Source organism: Lissotriton helveticus, chromosome 4_1 (assembly GCF_964261635.1).
Source record: "Lissotriton helveticus chromosome 4_1, aLisHel1.1, whole genome shotgun sequence".
NCBI lineage: Eukaryota > Metazoa > Chordata > Amphibia > Caudata > Salamandridae > Lissotriton > Lissotriton helveticus.
The window spans coordinates 449,778,866-449,791,302 of record NC_136063.1 but is presented as its reverse complement, the minus strand read 5'-3'; the positions used below and the strand labels follow the sequence as shown (position 1 = coordinate 449,791,302).

Sequence of the window (12,437 nt, the reverse complement as noted above, 5' to 3'; positions counted from 1 at the left end):
ATTTATTTTGTGTGGGATTTGCACTAGAAGTTCCCTACATTTGTACCCCTTGCTTTCAATGATACCCAAGTTTGCGGTCGGGGCTTGTTTTGTTAGGCACGGGGACAGTGGGTGTGTGTGTGTGTGGCTCTGGGTGTGTGTGTGTGTGGCACTGGGTGTGTGTGTGTGTGTGTGGCACTGGGTGTGTGTGTGTGTGTGTGTATGGCTCTGGGTGTGTGTGTGGCTCTGGGTGTGTGTGTGTGTGGCTGGCTCTGGGTGTGTGTGTGTGTGGCTGGCTCTGGGTGTGTGTGGCTGGCTCTGGGTGTGTGTGTGTGGCTCTGGGTGTGTGTGTGTGGCTCTGGGTGTGTGTGTGTGGTAGTAATTGCTGTCTGCTGAGCTCGTCCGTAGGGTACAATATGTCTCCCATTTGCGAGAGATTAAGCTAATGGCAATGTAAATGACAATGCCATTTATTTATCTGTTTTCAAAACCAACACATAAATACACATTTTGTCATTTACAATGCCAATAGCTCAAACTTTTTCAAAGGCGAAACCATTACATTGTAAATGCTTGTTTGTGTAATGTGTGCATAATCAGGAGCTATACGCAGAAACCTTTCTTTAATTTGCTAATAATAAGATATGTTTTTGTTTCTAGTCACACTGTACGTAATAAATGGCTTGCTGGTTTAAGGCACGGTATAAGACATAAGCCTATACATTACAGTGCGTTTCCTTTTGTTATCAGGTAGTTGGATTTGCAAATTTAGCGTTGATGGAGCCGTCTTCGAGTTTTACTAAAAGCACACAAGATTACGTCGCTCCCTCAAGTCGAATTCTGAGATATGGCGTGTCTATGGCCCTGTGGCTAGTAATTGGATTCATGCAGGTACTGATCTGCCATTATTTTTTTTTTAAATAAAATGTTGTTCATGCAAGCGTATGTTGCTTTTTATTCCAACAAGACCCGCTAATATGTACCACTTGCATCATTATTTTAGATGGGGTTCTTTGTTGTCGTCTATGAGAGGTTCGTAGAAGATAAAATACGACAGTTTGTTGATTTATGCTGCATGAGTAATGTAAGTAACTTACTTTTCTGTTTATAAAGATCGACTTTTGTTTTAAATCATGTGAAGTGTGTATGTGTGTGTATGTATCCAATAGTAAAGACCGTTTTTTATCTACTTAAGAACTTAGGGGACATTAATACAGTTCCGATGAAACTTTCCAACAAACAAAAACAAAAAACTGAATCCATTCTTCATGCCGAGCTTTGTGCAGATTTGTCTAGCAGGGGCCAAGAAAAAGGAGGGTGGGAGGGCTCATATGTGCGATTTTCCAGTTTAAGTGTTGTAGAGGTATTTGTTTTTTGAGATACACCAAACTTTCACAAAGTTAGAACTTTACACAAGGGTTGTGCTTTTGTTGGTAGGTTTAGTGCAAATCCGTTCAGTAGTTTTCGAGAAATTAGTGTTTAAAGAGCTGACTGAATTGGGCATGAAGGGGGTACATTTTTATAGATTTCTTGACAGTTGGAAAGCCACATTTTTTACTTTCCCATAACCTTAACGATACCAATTTGCACGAAATTTAGCAGATGTTTACCCTACTCTTTGTGTTGTTAATTTTGTATAGATTGGAAAGGTGGTCATTTTTAATGTTTTTATCTTCATTTGCTTAAAACTATGGCATTATTTGACGAATCAACAGGAAATGTTGCCAGATATTTAGCCTGTTTAATCTTCTTTGTACATGGCACGTTTCATACAGATCAGTCAAGTAGGGGTAAAGTTGAAAGGGGACAGTAACAATCTTGTATCCAAATATGTTCTTTAATGAATCTGCTTGAAATTTGGCGGGCTCTTAGCACGTTAAGCCCAGTGTAGGAATCTCATATTTTATTAGGAGGGGTGGGCAAAATTAAATTAGAGGGGGGACCATTGATTTGCTAATAACTTTGAAGCAGTTTTACAGATCTGCACAACACTTGGCAGACACTTAAGGTTCACAGCTAAAATACCCAGCCATGCTACAGGCCATGCCCTATGGCCACCGGCACTATGCATGTTTGAACACCGTGCGATCAGGAGTTGGTATTTTGCATCATGTTAGCAAATTATTATCAAATATTATTTTTGTTTGCCTTCTCTCCCTCCGCTCAGAACACTGCGCCCTGTTGATGGATTTGCATTACTAAGTGTAAGGTTCTGCCAAATTTCATACAGGTTTGTGATATGGCAGCAGAGATAATAGCAAGTAAAATAATTTTTGTTCCCAGCTTTAATTTTGGCCCTTCTTCAGATTTCCTTGAACCTTGAGATCCCTCCACTGTGCTCCACTAGTTAATAACCTATTAAACATAATGTCAAGTTTGTTAACCAGCACCAAAAGTTATTTGCAAATGAACACCTTTTTTGACTTACATCCTGCTTAATTCCATCTCTGCTACATGGATTTGCACGAAACTCAAAATATCACGAGTAAGCTTAACATAAGAGCCCCTTAAATTGCGTGCAGATCTGGGCTATGGCAGCAAAAGTTTTATCATATGGAAGATTTTTTAACTTTCCTCCTTTAAATTTGTTCCCTTTTGATTGCTCTTAATAAATCTTGACATACCATGAACAAAACAAACACTCTAAAAGTTTGCCATACTTCATACTGAATCATGAAGGCGGAAGGCCATGTGCAACAGGGCTTGACCTCCAGCGGAGCGCTTGGTGCGTGGATCTTTTGGATGTGGTATATGATCAAAAAACATCAAAAATTCTTTGAAAAAAAGAAAGGGTTAAAGTAGAGCTATGGTTGGCCATATTATATTAAAAACAACTCAGCAATTCACCTAAAAACGCAGTTGAAGTGCAATAATGAGAGAGGGAGATCCTTGACCTGCTTAACCGATCTCTGGAGACGGGTTATGTTCCCGCTGACCTTAAGGAACCCAGGGTCATCCCCTTATTGAAAAAACCAGGGGCATGCAGCCAGTCTTAAGAACTATAGGCACATCTCCCAGCTCTCCTTCCTGGCGAAAGTAGTAGAACAACATGTTCTCAAAACACTGTTGCTCGTAATTGAGGAACAACAGCTACTCCAGGTACGGCAGCCCAATTGGGTGAGCGGGTGTCTAATATCGCAGCACTCACCTGCGGTGTTCCCCAGGGCTTAGCGCTGTCCCCTCTTCTCTTCAACATCTAACTCCAGCCAGTTGTGGCCGCGTTGGCCCGCATGGACTGTCAGGTGTTTAACTATGCGGAAGACACTCAAATAATTCTTTACATTGACAGTTCTTTCCTGGCTACACGCACTTGCGCACAGGGTCGGACTGGTGATGCCGGGCACCTGGCAAACTCCATGTAGACTATAAGGGTGGGGGCCGGTTTTGTGGCAAAATCGGCCCCCAGTAATCAAAATCAGAAGGCCACCGTCAGTGAGTCTCCTGCCCTGCACTCTGACCTCTGTGTGAGGAAAAAGCATCTTTTCACCCGCTGCACAGAGGTCACACCGCACACACACTACTAAATTCAAACAACAGTGCACTTTTGTTTGAATGTAGTAGTGTGTCTGTGGCCCCGCATACACTTTTGGCGCCGCCATGTAGGCAGTGCACGCACACCATTGAGGAGGACTAGAGCAGCCACCCTCCGCCAATAGCAGCGTGAATATAGGGCGAACTAGGGGAGGAGGTGCAGATCATTGGTCCGACACACGCAGCGCGATGCGGGAGCTGGACCAATGATTTATGCCCCCTCCGACACCGCAGCAACGTAGGTAATAGTGCCCGAGTCTCCTCCTCGAGAAGCAGCAAAGTCCTGAGCACACCACTACAGTATAAACTGTAAGTAAGTAATAAAAAATGTTGTACTGTCATGATTGGGCAACATTTATTACATGTACAGAAGTGTGCGCTGTGCTTATTTATTTATTTATTTTTTACATTTGTATGGCGCACAGCTACCCAATAAGGGTTTCCCGGCGCCGAAGATTCTTCCATGAACAGAGGTAACGGTGAAGCATTGGAACTTAATTCTGGAAGAGCCAGGTCTTTATATTCTTTCTGAAGCTGGTGTAATTTTCTTCCTTGCGAATATAGGGGGGACGTTTGTTCCACAAAGAAGGCCCTAATACAGAGAAGGATCTACCTCCTATTCTTGCCAGTTTGAATCTCGGGATTGAAAAATTCGCTGCGGTAAGAGAACGCAGTTCTCTCCCCGGGGTGTAGGGGGTCGCTAGGGATAAAAGATACTTTGGTGCAGTGCCGGATTTGATCCTAAACATGTAGCTCAGGACTTTGAACCGGATGCGGTTCTCTACCCTGAGCCAATGTAGGTCATTCAGATGTTTAGACACACTAGCAGTTTTTGGAATTTTACAAAGTAATCTTGCAGCCGAGTTTTGGACTAGTTGTAACCGTTTAATGACTGCTTGATTTGAGCCCAGGTAGAGAATGTTGCCGTAGTCAAGCCGTGATGTAATTAGTGCATTGGCTACGGTCTTTTGTGTTGCCAGGGGCAGCATCCAGAGGATTTTTCTCAACCATCTCAGGATGGTGAAACAGAGACCTACCACTTTATTTGCTTGAAGTTTCATCGAGAGGGTATTATCGATGGTGACCCCTAGATTTCTTACGTGGGTAGCAGGGATGGGGATACTGCCTAGCTCAGAAGGCCAATGAGAGGCGTTCCATAGGTGTTTATTTTTTCCCAGGAGGAGGATTTCGGTTTTATCACCGTTCAGCTTCAGCTGGTTGGTAGACATCCAGCTGAAGATTTTTTCTAGCCCTAGTTTAAGGGTGGACGGGGCCGTAGGTTTAGACTCTGACAGTGAGAAGACGATTTGAGAGTCGTCTGCATATGTCATCAGAGTGAGTCCCGCCTTATCGGCTAAATCAGCCAGGGGTCTGAGGTAGAGATTAAAAAACAAAGGGCTTAGAATGGAACCCTGGGGTACACCATGCGGGGAAATAAATGTGTCTGAGCAGGCGATAGGAGATGAAATCTGAAAAGTTCTCTGGGACAGAAAAGACTCAATCCACTTGAGTGCTTTGCCCTGTATACCATTTCTCCCGAGAGTGGCCAGGAGTTTGGCGTGAGAGATGGTATCAAATGCCGCACTCAGATCAAGCAGAATGAGTGCGACTGTCTGGCCATCATCTAGGAGTTTCCTGATGGTTTCGGTTACTCCCAGCAGAGCAGTTTCGGTGGAGAAACCCGCTCTGAAACCTGACTGTGACGGGTGAAGAAGTGAATTTGCTTCGGTGAAGAGAGTGAGGGCAGAGTGGATGTGTCTTTCAAGTAATTTTGAAAAAATGGGGAGGAGTGAGATGGGACGGTAGTTTGCAGGTAATTCAGGGTCTGCGGAGGGTTTTTTCAAGCGCGGGCATACCATCGCGTGTTTCCAGAGAGATGGAACTGTGGAGAGCTGAAGAGAAGAATTAAGGCTTTCAGCAATGATGGTCAAGGCTGGGTCATCTAGTTGTCTGAAAACAGTGGCGGGTAATGGGTCACAGGGGGAACCGGATTTAACGGTTTTGAGGGTGGATTTCAGTGATTCCAGGGTGATGAGAGGCCAGTGGTCAAGGGTGTTAAAGTTAGTTGACCACAGGGGCATTTCTTCTCTAGGATCGTTTCCAGGGGTGTTCCTGGTGACATCGGAAATAATTTTTTCAATTTTGTCAGTAAAAAAAGACGCTAGGTCTTGGCATTTTTTTTTGTCCAATGGGCGAGCTATAGCATCCGTATTTGCGCCAGCAAGGTCTTTGACTGTGTTAAACAGCGTTCTGGCCTTGTTTGGCGCAGTGTCAATGGTCTTTGCCACATAGAGGGCACGTGCTTTAGCACATGCAGAATGATACTCATTTCTAGCTTTGTGGTAAGCCATTTTTTTGTTGTGAGCGTAGTCCTTGCGCCACTTTCTTTCAAGAGATTTACATTTTGATTTTTTGAACTTCAGGTTTTCATTAAACCACGGTGCTGGGGGACGGTGGGGGTTACTTTTTAGCCTTGCAAGCGGGAGGCAGTTGAATATAAAGACCAATCGGCAAAAAAGCAAGTAAGGGGCGAGGGTGGTGTGATTCAAGAGTAAGGGGCAGAGAGAAGGGGAAAGAAAGGTCGTTCAGAGGGAGTGCACAAGCGAGAGAAGTGGGGAAAGGGCGGTAGATGGATGACACAATGGAAGCAAGCATTGGCCCAGTTATTTTAAAAGGGACTCGTATTGTTGTTAGAAATGTGCTCTCAATAAATGATTATAAATGATTCAAAGAGAGAGCAGTGTGAAATATAAATCCTATTTAACGTAAAGATTAATAGAGAGGAAATATGAAACTAAATGAGAGACACAAGGGCCAAAAAGGGGGTGATTTGTGGTGGGAAATGTGCAAAGGATACAAAGCAAGGGTTTTAAGAGCACGTTCAAATAAGTGTTATGACAGTAACCACATGACATCCCAAAAAGAAACACAGGTAAAAAAGAGATTCTGAGTGAGGACCAATAAACCACCTAATCCGTGGTAACAGAGGTCCTGTACTTCAGGCCTGTAGGCCTCTTCAATTCGAATTGGATCTAACTCGTGACCTGGCTGCCCAGCACCTCACCAGCTAGCAAGTGATGAGTGGCCCTGACCTTACGCTTTTCACTCTCCGGTCCAGGGACAAGCAAAGAGTCATCATATTATGATGATGCTTGTGAGGCAGGGCTAAAAGTGAGATGAAAAAAAACGGTCTCCCAAAGGAGTGTGATCGATGTAATTAAGGGCGATGCTTAAAAACACGTAAGCAAAAAATCTGTGCTTAGCTTAGTGTGCCTCCCAACTGGTATTTTTCTGTTTCTGTCATTGTATCCAGATACATACAGGGGCATAACAAATGCCCCCGGAGTGCGGGGGCGGTCCCAAGCTCCAGGGGGGGGGGGCCCCAGCACAGTACACTTACTGGGCCTGTCTCTGGGACTAGTTAGACTGATGCGGTCGTACACCGTGCACGCAGTGATGGCACTATGCATGACGGCGTGCCATTAAAATGCCCTCTGAGGCTCGGTTCGCATGTCCTCAGCTTCTGCATGTGTTCACATTTGGTGCTTTCTGCCCCACTGGCTGCGTGGTCTTCAGCATGGAGAAGGGTGTGCCAGTCATGCGCAGTGTAAATTACGTGTGCAACAGCGCCAGTGGTCTGTGCCTGCTACCAAAACTGCAAGATTGGATGAGTACTGCGTCATCCAGTTGAAAATACACTGTATATTTCACTGTGTGGTCAATACTACACACACTGAATGCGCAGGTATATGAAGTATATTTTGAAGAGGGCAGTTTATTATTACACTGTGTGGGCATGCATGTGCTAGCTATGTGTATAGTACATGGTGTGATTGTTTTCTGAGAGGAGTCTGTTTCCACTTTGCGAGCATGCCCTTCAGGGGAGTGGCGAGGGGACCCCGTGGTATTTAATCCTGGTCCCTAGTGCTGAGCGTAGGTGAGTGACACTCTTCTTGGACAGGGGGAAATCCACTGAGCTGCATTGACTCTAGGGGCCCCCATATCCCGCTGTATTACACAGACCCAAGACCGAGGACCCTCCAAGGTCTTCCTCTGAACCGAGCATTCCTCTTGAATAAAGACACAAGGGAGCGCCATGTCAAAAGAGTGCATCCTTCCAGCTAGGTCTCAATCAATCAATCAATCACTGCATTTCTAAAGCGCGCTACATACCCGTGAGGGTCTCAAGGTGCTGGGGTGGGGGGTGGGGGGAGGGGGGTGCTACTGATCGAAGAGCCAGGTCTTGAGAAGTCTTCTGAAGGCCAGTAGGTCCTGAGTCTGTCGTAGGCTGGTAGGGAGAGTGTTCCAGGTCTTGGTAGCGAGGTAGGAGAAGGATCTGCCGCCGGTGGTTTTCCGGATACGAGGAACCGTGGCGAGGGCGAGGGTGGCTGAGCGGAGGCTTCGGGTGGGGGTGTGGAAGCTGAGACGGTTGTTGAGGTATGTAGGTCCGGTGTTGTGTAGTGCTTTGTGTGCGTGGATGAGGAGCTTGAAGGTGATCCTCTTGTTGACGGGGAGCCAGTGCAGGCCTCTCAGGTGGGGTGTGATGTGGCTGCGTCGGGGGATGTCGTGGATCAGTCGTGCCGAGGCGTTCTGGATTCGTTGTAGTCGTCTCAGGAGCTTGGTTGTTGTTCCTGAGTAGAGGGCGTTCCCGTAGTCGAGTCTGCTGGTGATGAGGCCCTGGGTGACGGTTTTTCTCGTGTCGGGAGGGATCCATTTGAAGATCCTGCGGAGCATTCGGACGCAAGCAGGACGCGGAGACGGCGTTGACTTGCCTGGTCATGGAGAGAGTGGAGTCGAGGATGACCCCCAGGTTGCGTGCGTGGTCTGTGGGTTCCGGGGCTGTGCCTAGCGATGTGGGCCACCAAGAGTCGTCCCAGGCTGATGGGGTGGGTCGAGAATGAGGACCTCCGTCTTGTCTGAATTCAGCTTCAGTCTGCTGTCCTTCATCCAGTCGGCTACGACCTTCATTCCTCTGTGGATGTTGGCTTTGGCGGTGTGAGGGTCTTCGGTGAGGGATATGATCAGCTGGGTGTCGTTGGCGTAGGAGATGATGTTAAGGTTATGTTGTTGTGCGACGTGGGCGAGCGGTGGCATGTAGATATTGAACAGCGTAGGGCTGAGGGAGGATCCCTGCGGGACGCCGCAGATGATGTCGGTGGTTTTCGAGCGGAAGGGAGGGAGATGGACGCTCTGGGTTCTGCCGGGCGAGGATTGAAGTGGTCCAGGCCAGGGCCTTCTCTTGGATTCCGGCGTCATGGAGGCGAGCTGATAGGGTGCGGTGACAGACTGTGTCAAAGGCTGCTGATAGATCCAGGAGGATGAGGGCGGCTGTTCCTCCTTTGTTCATCAGGATCTTGATGTCGTCAGTGGCGGGGATGAGGGCGGTCTCGGTGCTGTGGTTGCTGCGGAAACCGGATTGGGAGGGGTCCAGGATGTTGTTCTCTTCGAGGTAGCGGGTTAGCTGTTGGTTGACAATCTTCTCTGTCACTTTTGCCGGGAACGGGAGCAGGGAGATGGGCCGAAGTTCTTGAGGTCCTTGGGGTCTGCCTTGGGCTTCTCCAGAAGGGCGTTGATCTCGGCGTGCTTCCAGCTTTCCGGGAAGGTTGCTGTCTCAAAGGAACTGTTGATTGTTTTCCGGAGGTGGGGTGCGATGGTTGTGCTGGCTTTGTTGAAGACGTGGTGAGGGCAGGGGTCAGATGGGGATCCGGAGTAGACGGAGTTCATGGTTTTGATGGTGTCTTCGATGCTGTCGTTGGACCAGGTGGTCAGGCGGCTGGTGCGGGTGGTGGTCGCAGGGGTGGTGGACTCGGTGGTGGGTGCGGGGGTGTCGGAGTTGAAGCTGTCGTGGATGTCGATGATCTTGCGGTGAAAGAAGGTGGCCAGGGAGTCACACAGGTCTTGTGATGGTGGGATGTCGTTGGTGTTGGAGAGTTCTTTCACGATGCTGAAGAGCTCTTTGGTGTTGTGTGTGTTGTTGTCTAAGCGGTCCTTGAAGGCGGTCCTCTTGGTGGTCCTGATGAGTTGGTGGTGTCTGCGGGTGGCGTTCTTGTGGGCTGCGTGGCTGTCTGGGGGTTGGTCGTGGAGCCATTTCTTCTCCAGCTTCCGGCAGGTGCGCTTGGAGATCCGGAGGTCTTCGGTGAACCAGGCGGCTTTCTTGTTGGTGTGGTCTCCCTTGTTAAAAGTTCACACCGGGCCACTGTATTTGATATTTAAGTAAATGCCAAACCAGATAAAAACCAATGCTTCTGGCGAGTTAAACGCTCGCACATGACGTCTGCAGGAATCTGCAGGGCATCAGTTGGAATCTGAACTAGGCCAATTTGGTGACCATCGTTGGTCGGTTGATTGAAACTAATCCTTGTTATGAACAGAGCTTAGAAATGGCAGGAGTTAAGTCAAAATCTATAAATGTAAAAAATCGTATTAGTACTGCAACGTTCCATCCGTATTCATTCAAATTTATGTTTACCCTCTCTTTTCAGGGTTTATGCATATTTATTTTGTACTCTGACAAAGTTCTATTTTTCCACATGCTTGTAAATGTGCACACACACGTGTGCATGTAGGTGACTGTTGGGTTGTTGCAGTATGCTAAAATAAAAACATTCAGTTTATTTCATAGACACATGCACAAATAAACATTTATTTAAAGAAATCTCATCCCTTTTTAAGTTCTCGTTGTTTCCAGTCTGCCTAGACATTGCTCCGATAGCCTTTTTTTCAAAAATGAAAGGCCACTCAAAAGAAGTCATAGGTTTGGGTTATTTTTAGTTCCTAAACATGAATAAAGGCAAGAAAACACTTTGTTTCCCATTTGTATTTCTATGTAAACATCAGTAAAAGAAGGAAAGTGGGAACGTTAGCTATAGTTACTAAATGTAATGGTAACCAGTGTATTGACTTCGGAAAAATGAAGGGCAGAGTTGGCCCTGCTGGGGTTTGAATTCATAGTTTGCAGGTCATGCCAGTGTCAACAGTCGGATAGTACCCTGATCACTTACTAGGGTAGGTTGCTACTCTATTGAATGTTTTCTTTGGCTAATCCACCAGACATTGGCCTCTGTACTCACAAAATATGACATAAAACCGTACAGAAAATGTCTACTGTCATCCAACGACGTGTACTCAGGTAAACAACTACTTGCATTAGCGCAGCAAGAATGCTTGAAACCCTGGTGCAAGCAAGGAAAATGTCTCCTTTGGATGCTGTTTTCGTAGTAAATACAGCAATTGTCAGGGTTCAGTGTTCCTCCAAAGGCTCTGCGCCTGGTGCCACTGCACCTGCTGCACAAATGGTAGTCACACCCCTGGCTGCTTTGTGAGGAACAGCAAAGTATACTTACAGTGTAAGCAGCACCCAGGAGACGAGGGACAGAAGCCACTGAGCATGCTCACTTTGTGCAGCAGAAGGGGAGATCTGCAGCCTCGGAGGGGAGCTGCTGGGTTTATTCACTGGGTGAGGAGCTCCCCAGCAGCACTTGATCCGAGCTGCTGGCACCACCCCGTAGACAGGAGAGATTCAAAAGATAATGACTAAATGGCACTACTGGGCATGATGACCTGACTGCAAGATGGCCACCTCCCAAAGTCTCTCTAATCCTGGTGGGAGAAATCACACTGGTTTTTGGAGTGCTCCCCTGCTTTTCTCTTCAGACTGAACTGCTCATACTGTGACTCTACACATTGAGAAGTCACAAGTGGTTGCTCGGTGCATGTGTTTGTAATTGCATGTAAATCACTGTTTTGAGTTTAGCGGCCACATGCATTCAGTTTGTCTCTTCTCTGTATTATGGAGCTGAAGAAAAACCAGAACTGATTCTCTTTGCACGAACCGTCAGAGGCCTGTAGACTGAAGTTCAAGGAAGAGGTCAACATCCCTTCCCTAAATTAATATTTGTGGTGGGCTACATACAGTAGAGCTTTAAAGCCCAAGACGAGAAATATGGTTCAGGCCTGCTTCTCTTTTTGGACTTAGGATAATGGGCCACCAAACCAGTTTGAGGTTGACCAGCATTATTTCTATGGGGGAAGGGAGAGCGGGGGGTGGGGAAATATAAATGAGCTTCACAAGGATTATCACATTTTCTCTGTTAACTTTTGCAACATTTTAAAAGCTTCGTACTAACCACTCACTTTATAGAGCTTTAGCTGTAAGTGAGAACCCTGTAGTAAACTGGGGAGTGGCTCTGGTGGAGGATCAGAGTATGAACATCTCCACCCTCCACAAGGTTTGCTATATCTGAGCATGTTTGAGGTGGAAGCTGCAGGTTTACACTGGCATTCTTCACACATGAAGTGTACTACATTCGGGACAAGACCTGGACATAGACCCCGAAGTAGAAGAAAACAGTAAAGGTCATGTGTGCTATGGTCCATCAGAGACTACACTTCTGAGGGCTGTCCAGAGACAGAGCACAGCTAGAAGTATGAACACATCAGGTAGACAGACATCCCACAAACGTAGATGGTGCAGAACATGAAAGCAAATGAAAGGGCTTGAGACAAGCATATCCCCTTCCACTCCGAGGCCAATTAATATGTCTGTGATATGGGAGACTTAGGGGGCCCCTCATTACATTGTGCAGGGGGGCCCCACCATTTTGTGTTACGCCACTGGATATATATAGTGCAACAAGTAACATTATACCTGCAACAAGCTATTGGCTTTGTTAATAGTTGTTAGTTACATAGGAAAAGCTGTTGAAAAATGCACTGTTTTGCCCTTTCTGTCTCCAAAATGTTCTTGGGGGTGAACCCTCCAAACCCCCCTAGTAGTTATCATGCTCGCTCACTGTGATTGCTCGCTACACACCTTATAGGGGCTGGTCTGGCTAATACTTTGTGTTCTCTGTTTCACTGCTCTTGTGTCTATTTTTTATGTTCCCTGTATGAATGTCTATGGATACATATGCCTGGGAAACCTGGTG

The 12,437-nt window shown here is 46.6% G+C and overlaps 1 protein-coding gene across 1 annotated transcript in view; it reads left to right on the top strand.

Moving 5' to 3' along the window:
* TMEM67 (transmembrane protein 67) overlaps positions 1 to 12,437 on the top strand; it is a 989,409-nt gene that overhangs the window by 697,969 nt on the left and 279,003 nt on the right. The window contains exons 21-22 of the mRNA XM_078687042.1: positions 730 to 870; positions 983 to 1,063. Coding sequence (XP_078543168.1) covers positions 730 to 870; positions 983 to 1,063 — 222 coding nt within the window. The remainder of the gene's footprint in view (positions 1 to 729; positions 871 to 982; positions 1,064 to 12,437) is intronic.